The sequence below is a fragment of the Prunus dulcis genome, chromosome 5, assembly GCF_902201215.1.
Source record: "Prunus dulcis chromosome 5, ALMONDv2, whole genome shotgun sequence".
NCBI lineage: Eukaryota > Viridiplantae > Streptophyta > Magnoliopsida > Rosales > Rosaceae > Prunus > Prunus dulcis.
In genome coordinates this window covers 17697040-17721025 of record NC_047654.1, presented here as the reverse complement: position 1 = coordinate 17721025, position 23986 = coordinate 17697040, and the positions used below count along the sequence as shown (strand labels likewise).

Here is a 23986-nt window from a genome sequence, read left to right as displayed (position 1 = left end):
AGGCCATGGGCCGGCCTTTTTATATATATAATAGTATAGCCGCACGGCTATACTATTTATTTGAGTTAAATTTTGAATTCTTTCCTTGATAATATTTACCTCATCTATGGATAATATACAATTTAATCAATGAAAAGTAAAGATCCAAATATTATACCAATTGATCAGACAAGCAATCACATGAAATTATATACATGACATACAAGTAAATAGTGTTATTATTAGCAACGAAAAAAATTTAGTGAAAAATCGTGTTACCTATAAGTTAGGAACATAAATTAGAAGACTACCTATAAGTTAGGAACATAAATTAAACGACCACCTATAAGTCATATAACAAAATGGACAAATAAAAATTGTATGTTACCTATAAAAAAAATTTAAAAAAATTAAAAAGTACATAAAATACTATTACACATTGTCGAAAATATGAACACACACACACACACACACATATACCTATGCAATAGGCAATAGGACAATGTACTACACCATCGGATAATATATCTACAAGAGTATACAATATACCTCTACCATAGGGTGAACAAAAACAATAATTGCTATTTTGTTGTATCTCCAAAATAAATTGTCCTCAAATTATGGGATTTATTAACCTATATAAATCCCTATATTAAAATCAAAATAAAAACTTGTAATCTCGTAATTATGGTCCTATAAATTAATTTATACACAAGGAATGCAATCCTATTTAACAGAGAATTAATTTATACACAAGGAATGCAATCCTATTTAACAGAGAAGTCAAAGGACTTGCATCAATGACAACAAATACGAGGATTAAATCCAACTTATGTTCTAAATTTTGAATTTATCCCAAATTTTCTATTTTGTTAATCAGATCAGATAAAATTACTGAAGACAATGGCTTACAATATGCTTATGAAGCCTAAAGAGCGCCCCTTCAACAAAGGAACTTCTTTGATGTACGGCTCATATAATTTATGTGAAATCTGCAAAGAAGAAACAATAAGATTTTAGTACAGTTTCACAATAGTTTTCAGCTGGAATTTAAACAACTAGCTTGCTCCGAATAGAGGCTGGAATGTCTTGAAGACGGTTTCATGTCCCCGCGTCCGTATCCATACAACATAGCACGTGTCCATATGTATAATTATGGTTAACTTTTTACTTTGTATAATGGAATTATGGTTATGCATATGGACACGTGTAAAGTGTGGAGAAGTGTGGTAAAGATGCACATTGGGTTAAAGTGGAGAGCAAAATACTCACTATAAACTTATATATAGAATCTGAAAATGCTAGAAGAAAATTAAAGGAAGGAATAAAGAGAAGAAACAAAAATAATCATTTAAGTATATTTTCTCTGTTTCCACTATATGTCAAATGAGTACAGTATTTCCTATTATATTGATATATTCTGTAGATTTCTTTAGAGCTAAAGTTGGTTCCAAAGAATATGGACAAGTGTAGGACTGATATTCAGTCAGCCGTTTTCCTTAGAAATATTGAGGTCTTGATATTATGAGGTCAGCTCTGTGCCCTGATAAATAGTATTAATAACTGGATTTCGGCTGACTCAAACGACACCGCCAACAAAAACTCAGACAAACGCCAACGACGTCAATGTCGTTGTAGCTCTTCGCAACCTGGGCAACAACAATTTCTGCAAGAGGTTGATTGATGCCAAGAAAAGTTGTCTGAATGCAGCCCTCCCTACAGTTACCCTAGAGGCCCAAGGAAGGTGGCGTTTACACTGGTGTCAGTTTCTACAACTTAAGCACAAGAAAGAAGAAAAGCTTGCGTGATAATCCTGTGAAATTAATTTGATGTTTGTAACAGTCTTGCTGAAAACCACACGAACTCGTCCCATCAAGGTCACCCATAAGTTAAAAAGGCTTAATGCATTGACTAAATGCAATCACTTTCCTTGTGAAAGTGGCATTTTCTTAAGTTTTCTTATTGTGATTTGCGTTTCAATAATATTGCATCCAGCTGCTGCTAATGCATCCATGTCACCTATCGCCAGCTACTAAGACCGTCTGTGGGAATAAAAGTTGTGCTCTTTCGTTTTACTATTCCGATCCAGATAACTTGATGCATTCATGCATTACTTCCATATTCAAGAGCTTTAATTATTAATCACTCGGGTCCTTGATTTTTATAAGACAAGTGAGAATTGCCAAGCCAAATAAACAATAATAGTTTAATCCATCAATTCCACGCTACGCGGATTAGAAAATCGAAAGGATAATTAAAGATTCTAACAAAAATTCTCAACACATATATCAACATCTCAGAACTTTTGTTCCACCTCCTATAACACTTTATCATTTAATCACGTATAAATGTGTTACTGATAATACACATTGATCAGTGAAATGCTTAGCTAGTTTCTTGATGATATTGATTAGAGAACTCAGACAACTGCGAAGCTCTAGCAACTTCAAGCAGTTTGATTAGTTTCTTATTTCCACCTATACGGGCTTCATCAAGTGGAGTTCTTCCCCATCTGCAATCAGGACGTAGACTAATTAGAAAGTACAAATGTGCATGTTGGAATTATTTTTTTAAGGAGCTAAATTCGTCTATTAAATGGTTTTAAACATGTTGCTTGCAGAAAGAAGGCAGTAATCATGTTAATTTTAGGTATACACAATTGGGCTGATATTTAAACAATAGTTTCAAGAAGACCATAAGGTCAGTCATCCCTCCCTCACAAACCAGTTGATCATTCAGATTGTACCTGTCTTTTGATATAACACTTGATCCCGCTTCTAAAAGGAACTCTGCCATTGGATATAAGCCTTCTGAAGCAGCTACATGAAGCGCTGTTCGCTGATCATAATTTTTTGCATTTGGGTTAATGTCATTGGCTAAGAGCCTTTTCAGAAGGTTCAAATTCCTCCTTGCTACCGTAATACAGAGAAATTCACCAGCGTCATCAATAGTAAGCGACGCCCCTGCCTTAACAAGTAAAGAAGCTACTCGATCGTGCCCATTTTTAATGGCTTCAAGCAAAGGAGTGTTCCCAAATTTATCTAAAATTACAGTAACATTCAGGGTTAATCAACAATAGTAGTAGTAACTAGTAAGATTTCTTCAGAAAATACATGATCCAGTTGAATTTTTTGGCAGAGCTCGTTAGAAGATCACCTGAAATTTCAGCATCTGCTCCTTGATCAATAAGGAAACCAATAATATCTTCATACCCTTTCGATGCTGCAACAAGCTGCGGGAAATAAATAAAGATGAAGTAAACCACACACATACATATGAGCAGGGGTGTCATCAAAGAGAAGTTATTTATGTTATTCTGGCACCATTGTTCTAATTTATAAATATCAATTAGTAGCTTGGGCATCTAGATTCATACCAAAGGCGACCTTCCATCATAATCCGTCTTGTTTGGATCTGCTCCTGCTCCAATCAAACGCTTTACTCGATAGTAATCTCCATCATAGGCAGCACAATTTACTTTCATAATTAACTCCATTTCATGCTTTCCAATATATAGTATGATATCTGATTCCAAAAGCTTGTTCCGGGTATTCAAATCTTTTCCCTGTAAGTTGAGAAGTGAGCTTATGGAATTAATTTTTTTCATTTGCAAAGTGCATGGGCACAACTCAGCATCTCTTTGGGTGGAAGCAAGAAAAAGAAGAATACAAAAATTTCCAAGTCTATTTACCTCAATGAGGTTGTTTAGGATAATACGCCCATCTAAAAAATGCATCTCCAAGATTTCTCTAAAGGATCGTTTATCAAGTCGCAAGACCCTGCACAGTTGACGAACCCGAACAGCATACGGCTGGGGAGTGTTACAAAGAAAGGAAACCTCACCAAATGAGCTATAGGTTTGCAGACGCTCAAGGAGCTCTTCAGTTTCATTATCTTCATCCCTTCCCAACTTCTCCTGTAGACAATATCAAATCTATTAGACATAATAATTCAAAAATACATATTGTGGTAAGCATAGACTACATAGAGTAACTATTCTTTTACCCTTTACTAAGGGGTCAATGAATGAATATATAAATGTAAACATAAAAGAATGAATACAGGAAAACAGAGAAGGGTGGGTCATGTGTGCATGCAGCTGCGTAGCCTTGCATGTATGCTACAAAGCTCCTAGTTTTATGTTTGTGTGGGCTTGCTTTATTATATATAACCAAAAGGTAGCAGCCAGCCCAACCAGAAGGGTTTGAGTTCAGCCTGCAAATGAATGCATGATAACATATTATTATTCATATGAGTTCAGCTTATGTGTTATACTAAGAGCAGCACAAAGATCAATGTTTGAGAAACTGATACAATTAATTTTGGACAGAGTGACTTTATTATGTTTGAGAACAAATAACACAGTACTGCAAACGCATTAAAAACAGAATAAAGGTATAGACATAATGGGACTAAACAATTAAATTTGTAATTCATACCAGCTCACCATGGCATACTATGTATAGTTGATCAACTGCTTGCCCCTGCTCTATAATCACTTCTGGTGGAAGGAAAAACTCTTCGTGAATTCTGGTTGCCTGATAAAACCAGAAACATAGGTTACATTCCTGTACTGTAAAAGAATTGAAGTTTAGAATTGTTAACATTTATGTTATGAATAATCAAAGGTGATGAAAATATCCAACGATGACAGTATGTTGCTCGTCAGATAGGATAAAGTTACCGAAGACAATGGCTTACAATCTGCTTTATGAAGCCTAAAGAGCACCCCTTAAACAGAGGAACTTCTTTGATGTACGGCTCATATAATTTCTGCGAAATCTACAAAGAAGAAACAATAGATTTTAGTACAGTTTCACACTCAGCAGTATGCCAATCAAAATTAAGATCCTAACTGTACAGTGTATACTACTTGGCCACCAGTAAACTCATATGTTGGTTATCTTTATATTAATACTTTAAAGACAAGACGATAGAAGGTGAACATCTAAGATGACATTCTTGTTTTCATAGTTCACCAAATGAAGCAAAACCATTCAACAAGCTTGTTCTCTTAAACCAAGAATAAGAAAGAGATTATTTGATTAAATTCGGAATCCACAGTTTTCAGCCTCAATTTAAACAACTACCTTGCTGCGAATAGAGGCTGGAATGTCCTGAAGAACAGTGGCTTCGGTGTAGCTACGGTCATACTGTAACCTCAGATGGTTTTTAATTTCCTTACTTATGCCCCTGTCAAGCCTGTTTTTGTTCATGTATTTGATTAGTTCAGTCATCTTGTCCCTAAACTTTTCTGTTTTCGATCCTTTCACAATCAATGCAGCGATGTTACCCAGCAGATAAGCACCAAGAATCATGTCAAAAGACACATAAAACATGATGAATATCATCTCCCTCACATTCACTGCATGTATCTCTCCATATCCTGGAAAACAAAAAAGGAAAAAGCATACTCATTTATGACCCATCTTGAAAATAAATCAGGGATACATAATAAGAAACGAATTAAGAAGCTTAATTAATTGATTAATTACCAACAGTGGCCATGGTAACAACGGCAAAATAGAGTGAGGTGATGTAACGCTTCCAGAGGTCAATCTCTCGGAAATGGGAATAGCTATAGTCACCCATCTTCAAGCTTCCAATCCAAGTGTATCCCTCCTGGGAGGGAGGCATGGTTGTGGCCAGATAATAAAAGAAGCAGGCAGCCGTATGTGTGCTGTAAAGTTCCACAACAAAAAGCTTGGCAATTCTTGTGAAAAGGTAGTTGATCCTTATATCTTTCTCAAGCTTCTCAAAAAACTCTGTCACTCGGCATGCTCGGCTCAGACGTATCCACAACAGGTACCTCACACCCTCTTCTTTTCCAGAAGCCTGCAATGCAATGCAATTAAGATCAGATATCATTTATTAAATTAAATTAATATTTGAAATTGAAGTTAATTTAATTGTAGCCCTAGCTTACCTTGTAGATGGCGTCCCAAGGCAGACAACCCAGTAAATCGAGGAGGAAGCGAGACTTTAGGTAGCGTAGGGCGATGAGGTTGCGATTGTAGACAAGTCGGTGGGAGTGGAAGTCGCGGTAGGCGACGAAGAAGCGGACGACGATGTCGATGAGAAAGGCGAGCTGGCCTGCGATGTCGAGCAGGAAGAGGTTCTCCGGCAGACCTCTGAAGAAGCCGAACTCCAAGGGGGTGAAGAAGGACGAGTAGACTGCCCATATTAGAATGAAATGCGTCCACGCCACGTACCACCTGCATTTCCAATTCCACCATTAACAACTTCTTCACTTGATCTACACAGTTTTTGCCTCATTTAAACCACACATCACAACCGTACACAGAGGCCTGGAGCTAGCCTAGAGCGGACGAGCTTTTATTTATGGGCTATGTATTCGCGCCAAAATATGGAGTGGGCCCTATCCTTACTTCTTTTATCCTAAAATATAACTCCCAAGCCCAATTTTGGACTATACGTACTACAACTTTGGACCTGAACTGAACCGGCCCAACTTAAAGTTCCTTTTTCCCTTTTGTGTTTTCTTTTTTCTATCTCTCCCTTATGTGCATCAAAAAGTATTTCTTGTAAGTTCTATAGAAAGTCATGAATTCCGTGATTTCACCTTTTCTCTCTTTCACCCAAATGTATGAAGATAGAGAGAGAACAAAATATTATAGTGAAAGGTTTCTACTTAGGCCTACAAATTTCAAGAGAGTAGTATTGTCGTTGCATTGTTTACAACAAAATGTTAATGTTTAGAAAGATTATACTAAGTATATCATTCATAAATAAAATGGAGATTTTTGTGTTCTAATAAGGTGAATTACATGCAAGAAACTTGTAGTTCAAATGACGAAAAACGTTGACTATGCACCCAAAATCTTATATTCAATTTGCTCAAATTTACACCACTACTCCTCCCGTATATAGAATATATAATAATACTTAATTTCGTAATGATAAATAAGTAGGTTTCTCGGGATTAATTGTAGACCACATTTTAGAATTATGGCTGCATCCGAGGCAAAGGACAACACCATGGACCATGGTGTTTCATGCACAGAAATTTAAACCAGCTAATAGACAGAAATTGAAAGTACCATACATACCAGTTATCAGGATGAATGACGAGACGATCGAAAAAGGAAGATGCAGCAGATGATCTAGAACCAGTAGTTGTAAGACTGGAGTCGGTATTGCTGAAAGTGAAACGCCTTTTCCACCACCACCACCAGGGTGTTGTTGAAAGCTCCTCCTCATCCTCAACCTCAAACGTCGACTCTCCATCTTCATCATACTCATCACCATGATTATCCTGATGATGATGATCACCTCCTCCTCCTGATGATGTTGATCTTCTTCTCTCAGCTCCATGCATTTTTCACCCCTCCCTCTCTCTCTCTCTCTCTCTCTCAATTTTTCAAATGAAACCAATAATATAATGTCCTGTCCAACACCTATACTTTATTAGCTAGCTATATCTATATGTGTCAAGAAAGAGAAGAAAGTGAAAGGAGGGAGGGCCAACATGTAATTAATGCCAATGCTGTATACACTACCGGAATTGATGCAAAAACAGTAACTTAATTTGTGGTGACAAAAAGAATCCAGGCAATGGTACTTTTTAGATAAGAAAAGCTTCCCTTGGTTGAATTCGGTTCACTCAGGTAATGTTTAAGGTATCCGAACATCCAATTAATCTTCCCCGTCCAATTATCTGCTGCATCTATGCGTGGTGATTTTTTGTTTGTACATGTGTAAGTAAGATGCTTGGAAATTAAAGTTGAAGACATATCGATCTGATCATAATGAAAAAGAATGCATATGCAACTTACAAGGGAGGGGAGTGGACATGGAATTTATACTGACCTTTTATTCAGACGGAGGATGGGACACCACCTAACGCAATCTAGTTTTTGAAGAAAAACTGCAGAAGAGGAGATCGTTTACCTTTTTCCTTGTTTTGCTTTTAATAATATTCTGAGAAAACTCCAGAGAGATTACTGTTGTGTTGGGGATAATACATATACACTAATCATGAGCTCACCCTAATTAAACCTCTCAGTAACAAGATGCTAACTAGAAACGTGAAGTTACAACCTAGAATAACTAGAAACTGATCTTGCCTATCTATAAATAGTCTTGTCTTGTGTTTCTTCAAACTTTTGTAACTGTGAATGGATAACTAACTTAATCATCATCAGGTTATAGTTACTATTACTAACTTACTAGTTACAGAGCTTCCCCATTCATTCACCAAACTCAAACAAATCACACGTTTCTGTTCCAAATCCTAATAATAACCAACCTACCTGCAAATAAGTTTGGGCCTATCTTATCTTTTCAGTTTGGTTGGCCTCCTCAGGCCTCCCGTCTGCTCTACATTTTGGGTGTTAAGCGTTTGGGCTTTAGTAATCAAAACATACTTGACACTTTGGGCTTTACATAGTTATTCTGAATCAATAAAAGAAGACAATGACGATGCGGACTTAATTGACATAAGCAGTCCAAGTGCCGGGGCGCCACTGAATACAATTTGGGACGGCCAAACATTGACAGGGAAGTGGAGGGCGAAGCAAGCAACAACTCACACAGTTTTTTACCAAAATAAATAAATTAAACTTTTCCATGGACTTGCTGCCAGCTGATGTTACGTGCAACTTGCTGCTTAGAGAGAGAGAGTGAGAGAAGGGGCTCTTCTGAGCTCGCTACTGTCAGGCATGCTATTATTATTGTTGATGATGACGTTGCTTTCATGCACTGAATATTGTCATCAATATTTTAGATGATAATAGCCAATTTGGAATATTTTTTTATATATATAAATACAATAGAATAGAATAGCCATTCTTGTCTGGCCATCAATCCACCAATGTGATTATTTGATGGATAATAATCTATTACGTTTATAACGTTTTAAATTAAAATTCACGTTTGGATATATACTTACTCATGTTATTTTAATCGTTTTAATTGCTCATATCAAATATGTTATGTGCGTGTACTTATAATCTTATAATTTTATAAGTAACACCAAAAAAATTGAAACATCAAATCAAACAAACAAACGAAAAAATAACTGTTTTTTATATTAAAAATTAAGAGACGCAACAAGGACATTGATTAAGACATAGGGGCACAGCACAGCGCCGCCTCAGGTACATTGATTAAACCAAGTTCAATGTACACACCAGTTGCAACTTGATGAGCCAACTTCCTAATCTTACAACAAACTATTTTTTCTTTAACCTAAACAAACTCAATGTATCCATGATCCACATCAGCTCTCAAATTTCCCAACCCTAAACAAAATTAATTAAATTGAGCTCCATTTTGAATTTTATTATTAACCACGTGACTCAGTCATTATAAAAGAGAGTGATCTGTTAATAATTTATTCACGCATATTGGAATCTTGATATCATAGAGGGTGATTTGGCGCTGTACATGACGAATAGTCTTCAAAACGTACCTAACTTCATAGTTTTTCTGACCCATAGCTATGGCGGGTGGATTGTATTTGTTTTTTTTTAAAGTTGGCCTGTAGCCATTGACACGAATCTAATTTTCTATTTAGGAAGATAAATATATCAAATGAAGAATTAGCTTGTCTTTTTTTTTTTAATATATATATATTTTTAATGAGTGGTTCGTTGCTTGGTTTGTTTTAAAATGAGATGGCAGGCTAGCCACTTGCTCTTTAAATCACGTGTGGATAAACTCACATAAGCAAGTAGCGCTAAAAAATTGGACACCACACCTATCCATCCCTAAAAGATCTATAATTGTATATACAACAGTGGAGCCCACATCCTCTTATGAAACAAAATAAAAATATTAAAAAATTGGACCCCATATCCTTCCTCTCTATCCATGAAGCCTCCTGCGCCGGCTGCTTTGGTCCGCACGTGCTTTTTTTCTCAATCCTTACTTATATAATGTAAAAGGAATACGAAAATAGGTACTCGACTCCACACCAACACCACCCACAAACCCCCAAAACAAATGGCTCTCATACGAGAACGCCGACAGCTTAATCTCCGCCTACCCTTGCCCGAACCCTCCGAGTGCCGCCCACGTTTCGCCCTTCCTCTTCCTCCCACAGCCGCCGCCACCACCGCCCTCACAAACAACTCTTCCTCCGCCGCTATCTCCGCCGCCGATCTCGACACACTCCAAGTCCTCGGCCACGGTAACGGCGGCACCGTCTACAAGGTACGCCACAAGCGCACTTCCACCACTTACGCTCTCAAACTCGTCTACGGCGACTCCGACCCCACCGTCCGCCGTCAGATCTTCCGCGAGATGGAGATTCTCCGCCGCACGGACTCTCCCTACGTCGTCCGCTGCCACGCAATCTTTGAGAAGCCGTCGGGAGATATCGGGATCGTCATGGAGTACATGGACTCCGGCACCCTCGAGACCTTGCTCAAAGCCCACGGCACCTTCTCCGAGCCAAAGCTTGCCCACGTCGCCCGCCAAGTTCTCAACGGCCTCAACTACCTCCACACCCACAAGATCATCCACCGTGACATTAAACCCACCAATCTTTTGGTCAACAGCAACATGGAAGTGAAGATCGCCGACTTTGGCGTGAGCAAGATCATGTGCCGGACCTTGGACGCCTGCAATTCCTACGTGGGTACTTGCGCTTACATGAGCCCGGAAAGATTCGACCCGGACACTTACGGTGGCAATTACAACGGCTACGCCAGTGATATATGGAGCCTGGGGCTGACCCTGATGGAGCTTTACATGGGTCACTTTCCGTTCTTGCCTCCGGGTCAGAGACCAGACTGGGCCACCCTTATGTGCGCCATATGTTTCGGAGAGCCGCCGAGCTTGCCCGATGGGGTGTCGGAGGAGTTCAGGAGTTTCATGGAGTGTTGCTTGCAGAAGGAGTCCGGAAAACGGTGGACGGCCGCTCAGCTTTTGACCCACCCGTTCGTCTGTAAAGATCCGAGTGTATCCGTTTCTTGATGGTGGGTTGTTCAATTGTCCAGTGTCGAATATCCGTGCGAGTGGATCCGCCTGTAATTAGGAGTCGGGTCGCCGGGTTTGGCATTAATATTTTTGGACGCTAGTTACCGTTGTAGGTTTCTGAGTTGTATGTATATACTGGGCCAGATTCGAATTCGGATTCTTTCTTTATCAAGTTAATTCCTCACAATCTTTATCTGTTGATTAAACTTCATTTAAGAGAATCGAAATCAAATTTACTCTGATTCCTTTGATTAATTATGGCTCTTAAACATCGCCAAATTAATTAACTGACTTTCCAAGTGACTAGAAAAGAAAAGTCAGACTTGTTGCATAAACTCAGAAGTTGAAATTGACGAGGAAAAGACCACGAGGATTATTACAAGTATGTTTTGATTATGATATATAAGGAAGAAAGAGGTTGTACGTAATTGATCAACCATACTAGCTTAGCTAGTGTACAAGACTAGACTAGTCAATTTGGATCTATATAGGAAGATATTAGGAATTAGCAGAGAGAGAGAGAGTTTAATTAGAAACCTAAACACTTCAAATTTGGTCAATTTTGCATATATAGATTTAGATCAGTTGGTCAAGGGCTATGAACTCGCATTACTGTCCCAACTTCGAATCTCCGTCTTTATAATTGATCAAAATAGTGGACTCCCCTCTTTATCCCAACTTCAAGTTCCATTCCTCATAAATTATATATATATTAATTCTGAAAAAAATATGCCATCTTTTCGTCACCCCCAATTCTTCTTCTTTTGTATATTTTTCCTTAATTAATTAAGAGCTTGGCTAAAGCGTGCAAGAAATAAATAGATCCTGATGCTAACAATTCACCCCTAAATCCAACAACAAAGATTGAGATTAAACAATGATAATGTCCAACCAACGTGCTTAATTATTGTTTGTTGTTATCCAATCTGGATGAATATCTTATGAGGTTGGTTTCTAGGTAGCCCTCCACTGGCAAGTGGCAAAGTTCCAAGTTGCTATATAAATAAAATGAATATGGCCCGTTCATGCGTCTAAGCAGATACATGTGACATCACAGATAAAGATTATAAACCTTTTTTCTTTTGGGAAACGATCCTAGCCGTTCAATGATTTTTGTTGTTTTTTTTCCAGCTGGAAGATGATCTGGTGGTCCATATAAATATATTATTATATGATTGGCTACCCACGCCAACCTAATCCGGTAGATAACAAATTTGGCGCAAGTGTATGCTATACCATCATGGCACGAAAGTTGGGTGTGCTGCTTCGCCACAGCTTCGATCCTAGAAATAAAAATATAAAAATATGATCAAAATTGAGAAATACATGTCAAAATCAAAGCTTGTCCTGTTGCCCGTGCATGAACCCGGAACGTCCTCTGTCTCACGATACACCCCAACTTTAGTCTTGAGGGGACATCAATCATGTTTCATGTCACCATCTAAATATCTTAACTAATGTTATTCATTTCAACTTTCTTTCTAAAAAAGTAAAATTCATTGCATACGTGGTGATGTCAGTTGTTCAGAATAATAAATTTATTCACTGATATCTAAATTTGAATTTCCTTTATTTTTTATATATTAAAATAATATATAAGAAAAATAAAATCTTTTCAAAAAGAAATAAGAGACTACTTATTAGACAAATGAAAAAAGAGAATAAACCGAGTCTAATAACGTGAGCTTGTAATTAAGTTGAACATTAAAGTGATTGGTTGTTTGATTGAAATCTTCTTAAATGAGGCATAGTGTGAGATGTTCACATTTATCCTTAGCGGATGAAGTCGCACAAAACACGCCCCTTACCCTCGGGTTAGTAAGTCTCCTAACCACAAAGGTTGGGTAGCAAACCTCAAAAAAAGAAAGGGTTTATAGCAACTATGGTCCCTTAACTATACCAGTAATTACATTTGGGTCACTGAACTCAATTATTAGTTGCAGAGATCACTCAACTATGTGTTTCGTTACACCAGTAGTCCTTCCGTCAAGTCTGCTAGTTTTTTCTGTTTAAAATGATGGCATGGCAAGATCTATCCAATTATTGATGGGCAAATGTGACTTTTCAGCTATGATTATTTGTAGCAATGATCCCTCAACTCTACTCAAAGTTACATTTTGGTCACTTAACTCCAAAAAATAGTTATAGAGGTCACTCAATTAGGTGTTGTGTTGCACCATTAGTCCATTCTATTAGAGAGACTTGACGGTAGAGACTAACGGTGCAACGAAACACACAGTTGAGTGACCTCTGTAACTAATAATTAAGTTTAGTGACCCAAATACAATTACGGGTATAGTTAAGAGACCATAGCTGCGAAAAACCCAAAAAGAAAAGAATAGATCCTCGATAATTAAAAAGAAAAAGAAGGAGACTATCCAACTCATTTTAATGGGCATAGTGAACTTGACCCAATGAATTACATGGACTGGACCTTTTTATATTTGGGAGCAATTAAGTTAGCCCAGCTGCATTACGAAGCCTTAGAAACTCTTTTGTTTTTGGGCCTTGAAATTCTTATAATTCAATTCACACTTGTTGGGCATTGGCTCTCCTCCTCCTCAGTGCCCAGAAGGATAAAATTCGTCAGATTTTGCAAGCCACGTGAGTTTCTTACTCGTACAGTCGCATTGACGCGTCACTGCTCATGCAATATGTCCAGTACCGACTGCAATTTAATTTTGGCCTTCACGTAATTGAAAAGAAAAAAGGATTTAGAGGTAGCGGGATAAAAAGATAAAATTTCCTTATTTTAGTTAATAAAGATTTGGATTTAATTTAATTTTTTTAATATGTAATTGATTTGGTAATTTTGGTTGTAGAATCCTTTTATTTGGCACAGCCGCACAGGGTGAGGGAGCATTGGGCGACTGAGTTAACAAACGAAAATGGTTAAAAATGAAGTTAATCTATCTTCTGCCAATCCCATCTGTCACCATCAACATGCAGTCCCTCTAATCTAATCTGCGGGGATTAAAATATTCAAACTTTGCACCGTCAAATTCAACCAAATGCTAGAAGACGCAATCGATTCCGATAACTCCACGTTCTCATACAGCCCACTGAATATTTTTAACTCGGATTCATCATCATCATCTTCTTCTTCTTCACGGTCTTGTTATTCACACCTCGAGACTACTTGCACAAGAGTTAGCTGAAAATTCTTGATCCATGGCGTCTCTCAGTTTTACTCAGATCAGAGGCAAGAACCCAGTTGCTGAATTTTCCAGGACACGTCCTGAGTTGGGTTTGACTCGGCCTAGCAGAGTTGGGTTTAGGGTGTTTGCCTCCGAGTCTGAGGCCAAGGCAGAGCCTGATCTTAGTGTTACTGTCAATGGTTTGCACATGCCCAATCCCTTTGTTATTGGCTCCGGTCCACCCGGTACCAACTATACGGTCATGAAGAGGGCGTTTGATGAAGGGTGGGGTGCTGTGATTGCCAAAACTGTAAGTCTTGCTCTTCTTTTATTTCTGTGTTTGGATGGTCAGTTTGAATTACAAAATTGTGAGCTAGTGCTGCTGATTGATGGTAGCTTATTCATCTGTTTGTTTGGTTACTGAGAAATTTGGAAGAAAGAATGTGAAAATCCAGAATTTGTTTAGCAAAGGTACTGCTTTTGATATCTTTGATTTTGTGTAGCTAGTGCCATTCTACCTGAATGACTTAAAATGAATTGACAATAATGTTGAACATCTTCAGATTCATTGATTTTGGGGAAAGCCCATTTTCTGAACTTTGTTGCAGACCTTAATTCTTCAAAACGAATTTTGAGGTCATTTCCGTAGCTGAACCATTTCCATTGCTGGATATTGAGTCATTTTCTGTCTTGTATGTGGGTTGCACTTTTTGCATTCAATCTTAACTTACGTTTTGATAGGTGTCACTGGACGCAGCAAAGGTAAAAAATGTCACTCCTCGATATGCTAGGCTACGAGCAGATGCAAATGGCTCACCCAAAGGGCAAATTATTGGGTGGGAGAACATAGAACTGATAAGTGATCGACCTCTTGAAATCATGTTGAAAGAATTCAAGCAATTAAAACAAGAGTATCCAGACAGGATTCTGATTGCTTCAATTATGGAGGAATATAACAAAGCTGGCTGGGAGGAACTTATTGACCGTGTCGAGCAAACTGGAGTTGTAAGATATAGCAATTAACTAAGTTTCTATTACAATTTTCATACTTTGAGCTTGGAGCTTGCAGCATTGTCATCTAACATCTGATCTTTTTTCTTAGGATGCCTTTGAAATCAATTTCTCCTGTCCTCATGGTATGCCAGAGCGCAAGATGGGTGCTGCAGTTGGCCAAGACTGCGCACTTTTGGAAGAAGTCTGTGGATGGATTAATGCCAAAGCTACAATTCCTGTTTGGGCTAAGATGACTCCTAACGTCACTGACATCACACAGGTCAGCTAGCTTAACTTCTCCCACTTTTGCATTACTTAAAGATGTGTTCTTGTTCAGAAAAATTCAAAATGAACAGGTCTAAATTAACAACAGTTTCATTTCTTTACTATTACATATTTATTCTCTTTTTCCTTTAGATGTATGCTACAAGATGTTTATCATTTACAGTAAATTCTATTATAATCTTCCTCGTATCATTTATCCTTTTGTTTGTAGCCTGCTAGAGTGGCTCTGAGCTCAGGATGTGAGGGGGTTGCCGCTATTAACACAATCATGAGTGTAATGGGGATCAATCTAACTACCTTACGGCCTGAACCTTGTGTGGAGGGGTATACATGCTGACACTAGAAATATTATATTATTTAGTTTGACTTGTCATTTATCTCAGGAAAACATGCCTAATTTTCTGTCAGATACTCAACTCCTGGAGGCTATTCTTCTAAGGCAGTTCATCCTATTGCACTTGCAAAAGTAATGAATATTGCAAAAATGATGAAATCAGAGTTTGGTGATAAGGATTACTCACTTTCTGGTATTGGGGGTGTTGAGTCCGGTGGTGACGCTGCTGAATTTATTCTGCTTGGAGCAAATACTGTTCAGGTATGTTGAGAAACTAACTTTTGTAGTTTTTGGTAGTGATGGACTCTACAACCTTCAACACACACGATTTGACTTCGTGGCCAATAGTGTTTATCTCCATAGTTGACTTATTAATGTACAGATTTTGAGGTTATTCTGCACATGTTATGTTAGGCAGCATGCCATGATAAGTGGCAGGACCGGCCTAAACAGTTTGAGGCTCAATACTACTTGACTGTAGAAGAAATAAAATTCTGTGATTGCTCTTGCAGGTCTGTACTGGGGTCATGATGCATGGATATGGTATTGTGAAAAAACTCTGTTCTGAGCTTCAGGATTTTATGAAACTACACAATTTCTCATCTATAGAAGATTTCAGGGGGTAAGAAATTTCTTTTTAGAATGAATGTTACATCTGAACAGAATTATAATCAGGTTAAAAATCGAGTATACTGATATTTTCGGTCGGTCTTTTCTTTTCAATGAATATGCAGGGTTTCCCTTGAATATTTTACAACACATACTGATTTAGTACGAAGGCAACAAGAAGCAATACAACAGAGGAAAGCTGTCCGGAAAGGTTTGCAATCGGACAAGGAGTGGACAGGAGACGGCTTCGTCAAAGAGACTGAAAGCATGGTTTCCAACTAAATTACACAACCATACAAGCATTGGCCGGCATATGATTGAAATATATGGGATGTTCATCTCTTTTCTGGTGTAGAGTTTAGCCCAAATTTCTTTTAATTTGGAGACATGAACTGCGTGTATGAACATCTCAGTTGATGTAATAACTTGTTAAGACATATACTTTCCAATCCATCCAATCAAGCTAATTAACTTTTTTTTTTTTTGGGGGGGTTTCAGTTTCTGACGAAGCATGAAAAATCTATATTATCCTCCAGAGTCCAGAAGTATTTATAAATAAATCGATTGTGCTATTGTTAGTAAAAATAATGCGTTGGAAATAGATTGGTTGGTGAATACAAAACCAGCTTCGTTCAATTTGTTTGATTCCCTGGAAATATCAGACTAATAAATGAAACAGCTTGAGATGGACGCATAATTAAAATTAAGGACCAAATTTTACATGCCATGTTGCGCAGGAGTGTGTCACAACTCACAAACGTGATTGGATTGGAGGCAAATATATAAAAATTATATTCTGGAAAAATTCATCAGGTTCCATGAAAGCACTGCATCCTCCTGCCCTTTTGCTCGTCTGCAGACTGCAGGCACAATCAATTGTAGCTTTCACCTACGACATTAAAAGATTAACAGAAATTAACTAGCTATAGTATTATATTTGTATATGCATGTGGTGGGTGTGGGTGTGTTTAATTTAGATGGTCAACAGACTGACCGGAAAGTGAGGTGGCCGGTTCAGGTTGATGAGATCCTGTTAGCTCCTTGAGTTGCAGGTGCATGTTACTTATGAAGGCCATCGACGTTTGCTGCGGTTCCTCCATTGCTTCTTTCAGCTTCCCAAGTGCCAAGCAATATGCTTCCTGCATCAATAATATATTATACATACCCCAGTCCAAGTCCAAGTCCCAGTCCAAGTCCCAGTCCCAGTCCCAGTCCCAGTCCCAGTCCAGTCCAGTCCCAGACAAGTAATAATAATTAATATTTTTTGTTAAAAACACAGACAGCAATGTATTTAATTATAGATATATGCTTCCTGCTCATATTTCTTGGTCTTTATATCTACACAGTTAATTGCATGCGTTACCGAAAAGACTTAGTGTGCATTAATTTGGGGTATTAATTAACTTCTTTGAGTACGTACTACCACTAGCTAGCTACTACTCTTGGTGTGCATTAATTTGTGTGTACGATGATGGAGCTAGCACACAAGAGAGAAGGATAAGGTTAATATATGTGGAGAGGGATCAATTTTAACTAATTACCATGAAGTGATCGAGGTCAGATTGTCGATTTTCACTGGCCTTGTACTTCTTGTCAAGCTGCTTCATATCTCTGCTAACATCTCCCTCTAGGTCTAGGTCACCACTAATTCCACCGACCTGATGAAGATTTGAAAGAAGAAGAAGAAGAAGAAGACCACAAAGGATCTAATTAATTAGTAATTAATAAGAATATATGCTGCTTAATTATATATGCAGGCAGCAGGAGGATGGATGCCCTATTTGTATCAGATAGAAGGCACATATACAGATTGTGCAAGCAAGCTAGGTATACCCCAATAAGGCATATATTTAAGCCTTAACCAAACTTGTATTGTAGCTATAAAAACCTTCACTGCAAATCAATTTACACACACTCACTCACACAAACACACAAACATAGGGAGTGGGAGAGGGATCTAGAGAGAGAGAGAGAGAAAGAGAGAGAAGAGAGACCTTCAAACAATCCAAGTGAGCTTCAACCAACAGCCCATATAAGGGATGGGTAGAGATTCTGTTTTTGAGGATCTCATGATCTTCAACATTCTCTTGTTTTTCTTTCTCCTTGTAAGTAGTAGAACTACTCAAAGCTCCTTCCATATTATAATTACAAATCTTCCAACGTACCCTGGAGAGGAGATCGACTCTAGCTATATATACCTATAAGTATAAGCAAATACAAATCCTCTGGACTGCACTAACAACAATTATGCATCATACCAGTCAGTCTTACCATTTTTGTTCACATTAACTATATATATACTAGTCTACTATAGTACTGTGACTCTCTCTCTCTCTCTCTCTCTCTCTCTCTCTCTCTCTCTCTTATATATATTACAACTAAGTGATCAGTGCAAAGAGAGTACAGAGACGCTCCCATTTTTGGAATTCACCACTGGAATGACTCATGCATGCATATAATTTATATGTCATATATTAATTTGATCAGTCTTTCATCATGATCAGTCGGTCAGAAACACTAATGCGTAATTGGGGTGTGGGTTTTTGGCCTTTGAAATCTCTCTCTCTCTCTCTCTCTCTCTCTCTCTCTCTCTCTCTCTCTCTCTCTCTCTCTTTTTCTGTCTTTATACACGAAAGAAAGTAACATATCAAAGGGGTTTCTCGAACAGCGGGGACTTTGCTAGTACATTTCCTCCTATTCATCCGTCTGCATTGTGTGTCTTTATATAAGTTTCCTTTTTTACTAGTCAATCCCTCACTTTTTCAAACAGTACTTCCAAATTCCCCACTGTTGATGTATCAGGGCTGCTTTCTTTTATCAATGTTTGCTCACATTTATTTGAGGAAGAGAATGTTTCCACTACTGTGGATGCACTCATACGAAAATGACCCTTCATTGCTGTGCCTGTGATATATATGGTATCATAGATTATGTAAGTACGTACCCAGACATTAATTGATCCACCAAAAGCTTTTTAATAAATTATTATTCAACCATTTTCCTTTATATATAATGTATATCATACAAAAAAACTAACTGGTAATCAAAGGCAGATATATATATATATAATGGATTAATTTGTAGTTAAAGTTGGTTCATAATCTATATTTAACACAAGATCCGACTGGTTTTAGGATTCACATCATTTGGTTATTGCACACGCGAATTTAGAGTTCTCTAGTCACTTTGTTGCAGGTCTCAAATTAGGGTTTTGATTTTGGGAAGAATTGGGGCAAATTGGCGGGCTAAATACAACTGATGGGTGAGTATATGCGAAATGACCATATACTCCAAGTTGAAATGCCACATTGCTTTAACATAAGCTAATTTAACAATTTTTCTCTGAAAACTAACGGAATGAGGCAACTTTGGTCGCAGAAGGGAAGTTCAGGGAGGGACGTTGAGTCATTATAAACTTCAGGGGAGCAACCTGAGACAATTTTGAAACCACATAGGGTATTTCAACAAGTAACCCTAAATTATATATGTGGACTACGTTTTCATTTAGATAGATCTACTAATGATTGTAAGAGCAGTTCAACCGGGAGGCCCCAGCCCGGGCAAGAGGCCCCCTAGGCCCTCAATCCGGTTTCCAATGCCCAAGTCTAGCTAGGGCAGGAGCTGGGCTCCACTAGCCCGGGCGAGTCCAAATGCAAGACTTGCTTGGGCTGCTGCTTAGGCAAGCTGACCTAATGCTGACATCAGCAACCAATTAAAATAACCAAAAATTTAAAAGAAAAAAAATAAACCTAAATTTTTTATTATTATTTATAAATACCTAACCATATTCTTCACTTCTCACACCAAAACTCTATACAAATTCCTCTCATCATATCTCATGTGAATAGAGGTTGCCATGGCAATGGGTGAAAAAAAAATGAAAAAAAAACTAGGGCAAGCACTATTTATGTGAATAGTAACAGTCATTGCTTCCCCTTGTCTTTTACCATGACAAATGGATAGAAATGTCCTAAAAGATAAATAATTTTCATGCCCCAACCCTCTTTTCTTATCTCTCTCCTCAGGTTATAACACATTTTTAACTTAATCTGGTACCCTATAATATATGGTATGCTAGAATACTTGACTAGCTACTTGTATATTGTGCATGCCCTTTTATATTACGTTATGCTAGACTTGTGAAACGTGATAATTCCAAAAATAGTTAGTCTTAGACTAGCAATAGTAGTATGTAATGTAAAAACCCAAAGGTCAATGTTCAGCGTGCATGAGGTGGTAGTATTAGACTAGTAATAGTATATGAGATACTGGCCCTAATCACGGCCTATGATTTTATGAATAATAGACTGCCTTACACCTAGTCCTTTTGGGCATGCGCAGCAGGATATACATGCAAATTGCAATGCTATCTTAAATCTTTTGTTGGGTTGGGTTGGGTTGGGTTGGGTGATCCTCTCCTCTCCTCTCCTCTCCTTGTCCTGTTAAAAAACTTAAAGCTAGCCCAATGTCGTGCAAACCAAGCCCATCTTCAGATTTATCTCTGGCTCTGGCACAACAATTGAGCCCATATATGTGTTGAGATAACACGCCCTAGTCGTTAATTAGTATGGTAATTGGTCATGACTGATGATTGATGATTGATGATTGAATTGAAGAGTTGCAAATTCATGAGTCGTGAGCTTTCCACGTGTGTATATATATATCAGAAAGAATCTGTCGCTACACAGTGGGCCATAGGATGCTAATATTGTCTACAACAGACAGTGGCAATAACCAACACAGACATGTGGGTTTCTGCAGTTAAACAGCATCCATGTTGGAAGGTTTGATATGTATCATGCACCCCCAATATATATACATACATACATGCATATATAGCTAGCAGATATCTGGCTGATATGATATGATATAATATAACAAGCTGAAAAATGAAGATTATGACTAAATGATTAGACATGGGAGATCAGAGCTAGCCTAGGTACGTAGCAGATATCTGGCCATGTGATAATTTTTATGGGTTTATTTATATATGTGTATAATTAGGACTTTACGAGCCAAATTCATGCATATATATAAAAACTTCACGTGATGCTCCCGATGGACCATGTGCTTTGGAGGTGAACGATGATGGGTTTGTTTTGAGGTTGACATGGTCTGCATTGCAATTTGCATGTACAGGAAGGAACAGAGACGATGATATATGATCTGGCTTTCCAAATTAATTGTGTGCCAAGTGCCAATCTATCAGAGACTAAGAATATTATATTATATTTACCCTAAATTCTCTTCTATTTAACCTTTTCCATTAATACTACTGTTGGATCCGAAGCGTATATATCCAGGACCGGGAAGGAATTAAGGTAAGGTCTTGGTCTAGCTAATTAATAACTTGGCTATGTGTAATATGTTAACATCTCCATCTCCATCAACATGTAATCTTCATTGACAGTACTGTAAGGAATACAACAACGTACGTACGGTACGACGATAATCAATTGCAACTATATATATATATATATATATGTGTGTGTGGGCGCTCTTGCATGCTGGCTCATCGCCCTCCTCTAATATTAATTATATGCGTATATATGTACGTAACACAGAGACATTAAGGTAGGAAGGATCAACTTCAGAACTTTCCAATGGTAAATAAATTATATAGGGCTCTTCTTCTTCTTTCTCAGTGCATGTGTGCATGGTGGAAGTAGTACTGCATATATTAAAGGCATGCATCCATCCATATATATATATATATATATATATATATATATATTTTTTTTTTTTGAGAGAAGCATGCATCCATATTATATTCAAGAAAAATAGCTATATAGTAACAGTACGTACTGTTTCTCGCTAGTGTCTCCGTACCAAGATGTGACTGAAGACTGGAGTTGATATATATATCTATATATGAATTTGTTATATACGCTCAAAACTTCTGGTTTTGCTTATGCCTACGCCAACTTACTCCAACATCCACTTGCCCCACCTGTCCAAGGCAAGAATCATATATATACAGGCAGCGCAGGCCATCAACACACACACACACATATAAATATATAGAGATAAGAGGAAGAGGCAAAAAGGTGTGGACTGTTTTCCTCTATCGGCACAGTTGCAATTAATGGCTTTTGGGATGAATAAGAATAACAAGCTGCGCATTAATACTGCTCTGGTTGCATTTATGCTGCTGCTGCTGCTGCTATTCATCGTCGTATACATAGCTGATGATGGTAATTAAACATTATATATATATGGTTAACTCTCAAATTAATACTATACTTGTTGATCATGTTCATGATATCTAATTGTCAAAAACTTCTTTAAATTAAGTCCTTCAATTATTTATAACATGACATTCTTTTTCTTCCTCTTGTCACTCACGCCTATATATACATATATATATATATATATAGGTACAGGAACAGGAGGAGTTAATGACAAAGTTGCAAGTCTTGTTGAAGATGAAGCCGCCAAGACCAAAACTACCAAAACCAAAACAAAGCAAGAGAGGGGAGAAGACTTGGACTTGCTGGTCATGGATTACACCCCAGCTAGAAAGAAGTCCCCCATTCATAACTAAATAATTATTTAATTATATAATATATATTATAGTGAGAATTAAAAATGTAAAAGTTTTATTTCTTAAATATTTATAGAAAACTATGTATTATAGCAGGGTTCAATAAGACCCGAGAAGGAATTATGGTGTATGCGGTCGTATTTATTTGCCAACTATATATGTTCCATTGCATGGCAGAATTAAACTTTTCAATATATATATATATATATATATCTATTTCTCATTTTCCTTAATTATTATCTGCTGCTAATTTGTGAGCCAGCCAATTAATTATACACTGACGTGACAGGCAATGATCAAGGATAGTTCTTTTCTGTGTTTTGATTGAAGGAGTTAGTTACTCACCCAATTGCTTGAACTTAAAGGTCCCTTTCCTCTCCTTCCCGCCCATTTCTCTATGGATTCGTTGTTTTTTGTTTTTTTGTTTTGTGCTGTAAAAGCAGTCGTCGTGAAACGTTGCTGTTGCCATGATATAATTGTCGTTTTTTGGCCTCCATATGCAAGGATTTGGCTACAATTGTCAGCTTTCAATATAGGTTTGGAACTATGACGTGGGGATGATGCCAGGTTGGGTCGATTTCAAGTTTAGCCGGTGCAGCACTATGGCTCTCTTCGGGTTGCTCGAGAGAATGTGGAGCAGTGATCTTGTTTTAGTTTAATAATTCCCGTGAAATCTTTAGGAGTTTGATGTGGTTTGTTTTTTTGTTTAGGATTTTTTATTTCCTTGTGGCTTTTGATACAGATTTGTTGTTTCTGCCGTTGTGTGGCAAATCTTTATTATATGTTTGAGTACATGTGCTTATGGTTCCTGATTTAGGAATTCGTCATTTTTCTCTCCAGATCAATTCAACTTGTTGTAATATTTTGTCAGTGGAGAAGTTGGCAATGTGCTTCTTCCAATCCAAAACTAAGAGACCATAGATTTTGGTTGTTCACTGCCATCCTTATTTTTTAATTATTGTAAATTTAAGGACATTTGAAGGTTTAATAGCTATGCAATTAGACTTTGCCATTAATTTCTTTCCACAAGAATGTCTAATTTTCTGTTCTGTTAGGAAGTACTTTTGGATTAATAATATAAAAAAAGCTAACTGAAAATTGGAATCAAAGCCTATATATATAGTTTGAAAGAGCAGGAACTTTGGTATTGAACAATTAGGC

At 37.6% G+C, this 23986-nt stretch overlaps 4 protein-coding genes across 4 annotated transcripts; 2 read left to right on the top strand and 2 right to left on the bottom strand.

The window, feature by feature from the left end:
* Positions 1 to 2213: 2213 nt before the first annotated feature.
* On the bottom strand, positions 2214 to 7318 carry LOC117629169 (potassium channel SKOR-like). Its single transcript, XM_034361673.1, has 11 exons — positions 7046 to 7318; positions 5906 to 6214; positions 5475 to 5814; positions 5070 to 5365; positions 4681 to 4761; positions 4419 to 4517; positions 3671 to 3895; positions 3356 to 3544; positions 3136 to 3211; positions 2726 to 3020; positions 2214 to 2491 (listed from the first exon to the last, which is right to left on the bottom strand). Exons 1-11 carry the CDS (start codon positions 7316 to 7318, stop codon positions 2365 to 2367), a joined length of 2310 nt encoding a protein of 769 aa, XP_034217564.1. The 3' UTR covers positions 2214 to 2364.
* Positions 7319 to 9804: 2486 nt separating this feature from the next.
* LOC117628787 (mitogen-activated protein kinase kinase 9-like) lies at positions 9805 to 11165 on the top strand. The gene has a single exon (XM_034361310.1). The coding sequence runs from the start codon at positions 9946 to 9948 to the stop codon at positions 10918 to 10920; it is 975 nt and encodes a 324-aa protein (XP_034217201.1). The 5' UTR covers positions 9805 to 9945; the 3' UTR covers positions 10921 to 11165.
* A 2827-nt stretch (positions 11166 to 13992) lies between these two features.
* On the top strand, positions 13993 to 16764 carry LOC117627838 (dihydropyrimidine dehydrogenase (NADP(+)), chloroplastic). The gene is made up of 7 exons (XM_034360099.1): positions 13993 to 14370; positions 14802 to 15065; positions 15163 to 15333; positions 15550 to 15662; positions 15747 to 15933; positions 16185 to 16294; positions 16407 to 16764. The coding sequence occupies exons 1-7, from the start codon at positions 14095 to 14097 to the stop codon at positions 16561 to 16563; spliced, it is 1278 nt and encodes a 425-aa protein (XP_034215990.1). The 5' UTR covers positions 13993 to 14094; the 3' UTR covers positions 16564 to 16764.
* A 45-nt stretch (positions 16765 to 16809) lies between these two features.
* LOC117627839 (homeobox protein knotted-1-like 1) lies at positions 16810 to 18464 on the bottom strand. The gene is made up of 4 exons (XM_034360100.1): positions 18276 to 18464; positions 17823 to 17939; positions 17276 to 17420; positions 16810 to 17170 (listed from the first exon to the last, which is right to left on the bottom strand). Exons 1-4 carry the CDS (start codon positions 18417 to 18419, stop codon positions 17154 to 17156), a joined length of 423 nt encoding a protein of 140 aa, XP_034215991.1. The 5' UTR covers positions 18420 to 18464; the 3' UTR covers positions 16810 to 17153.
* Between the last annotated feature and the right edge of the window lie 5522 nt (positions 18465 to 23986).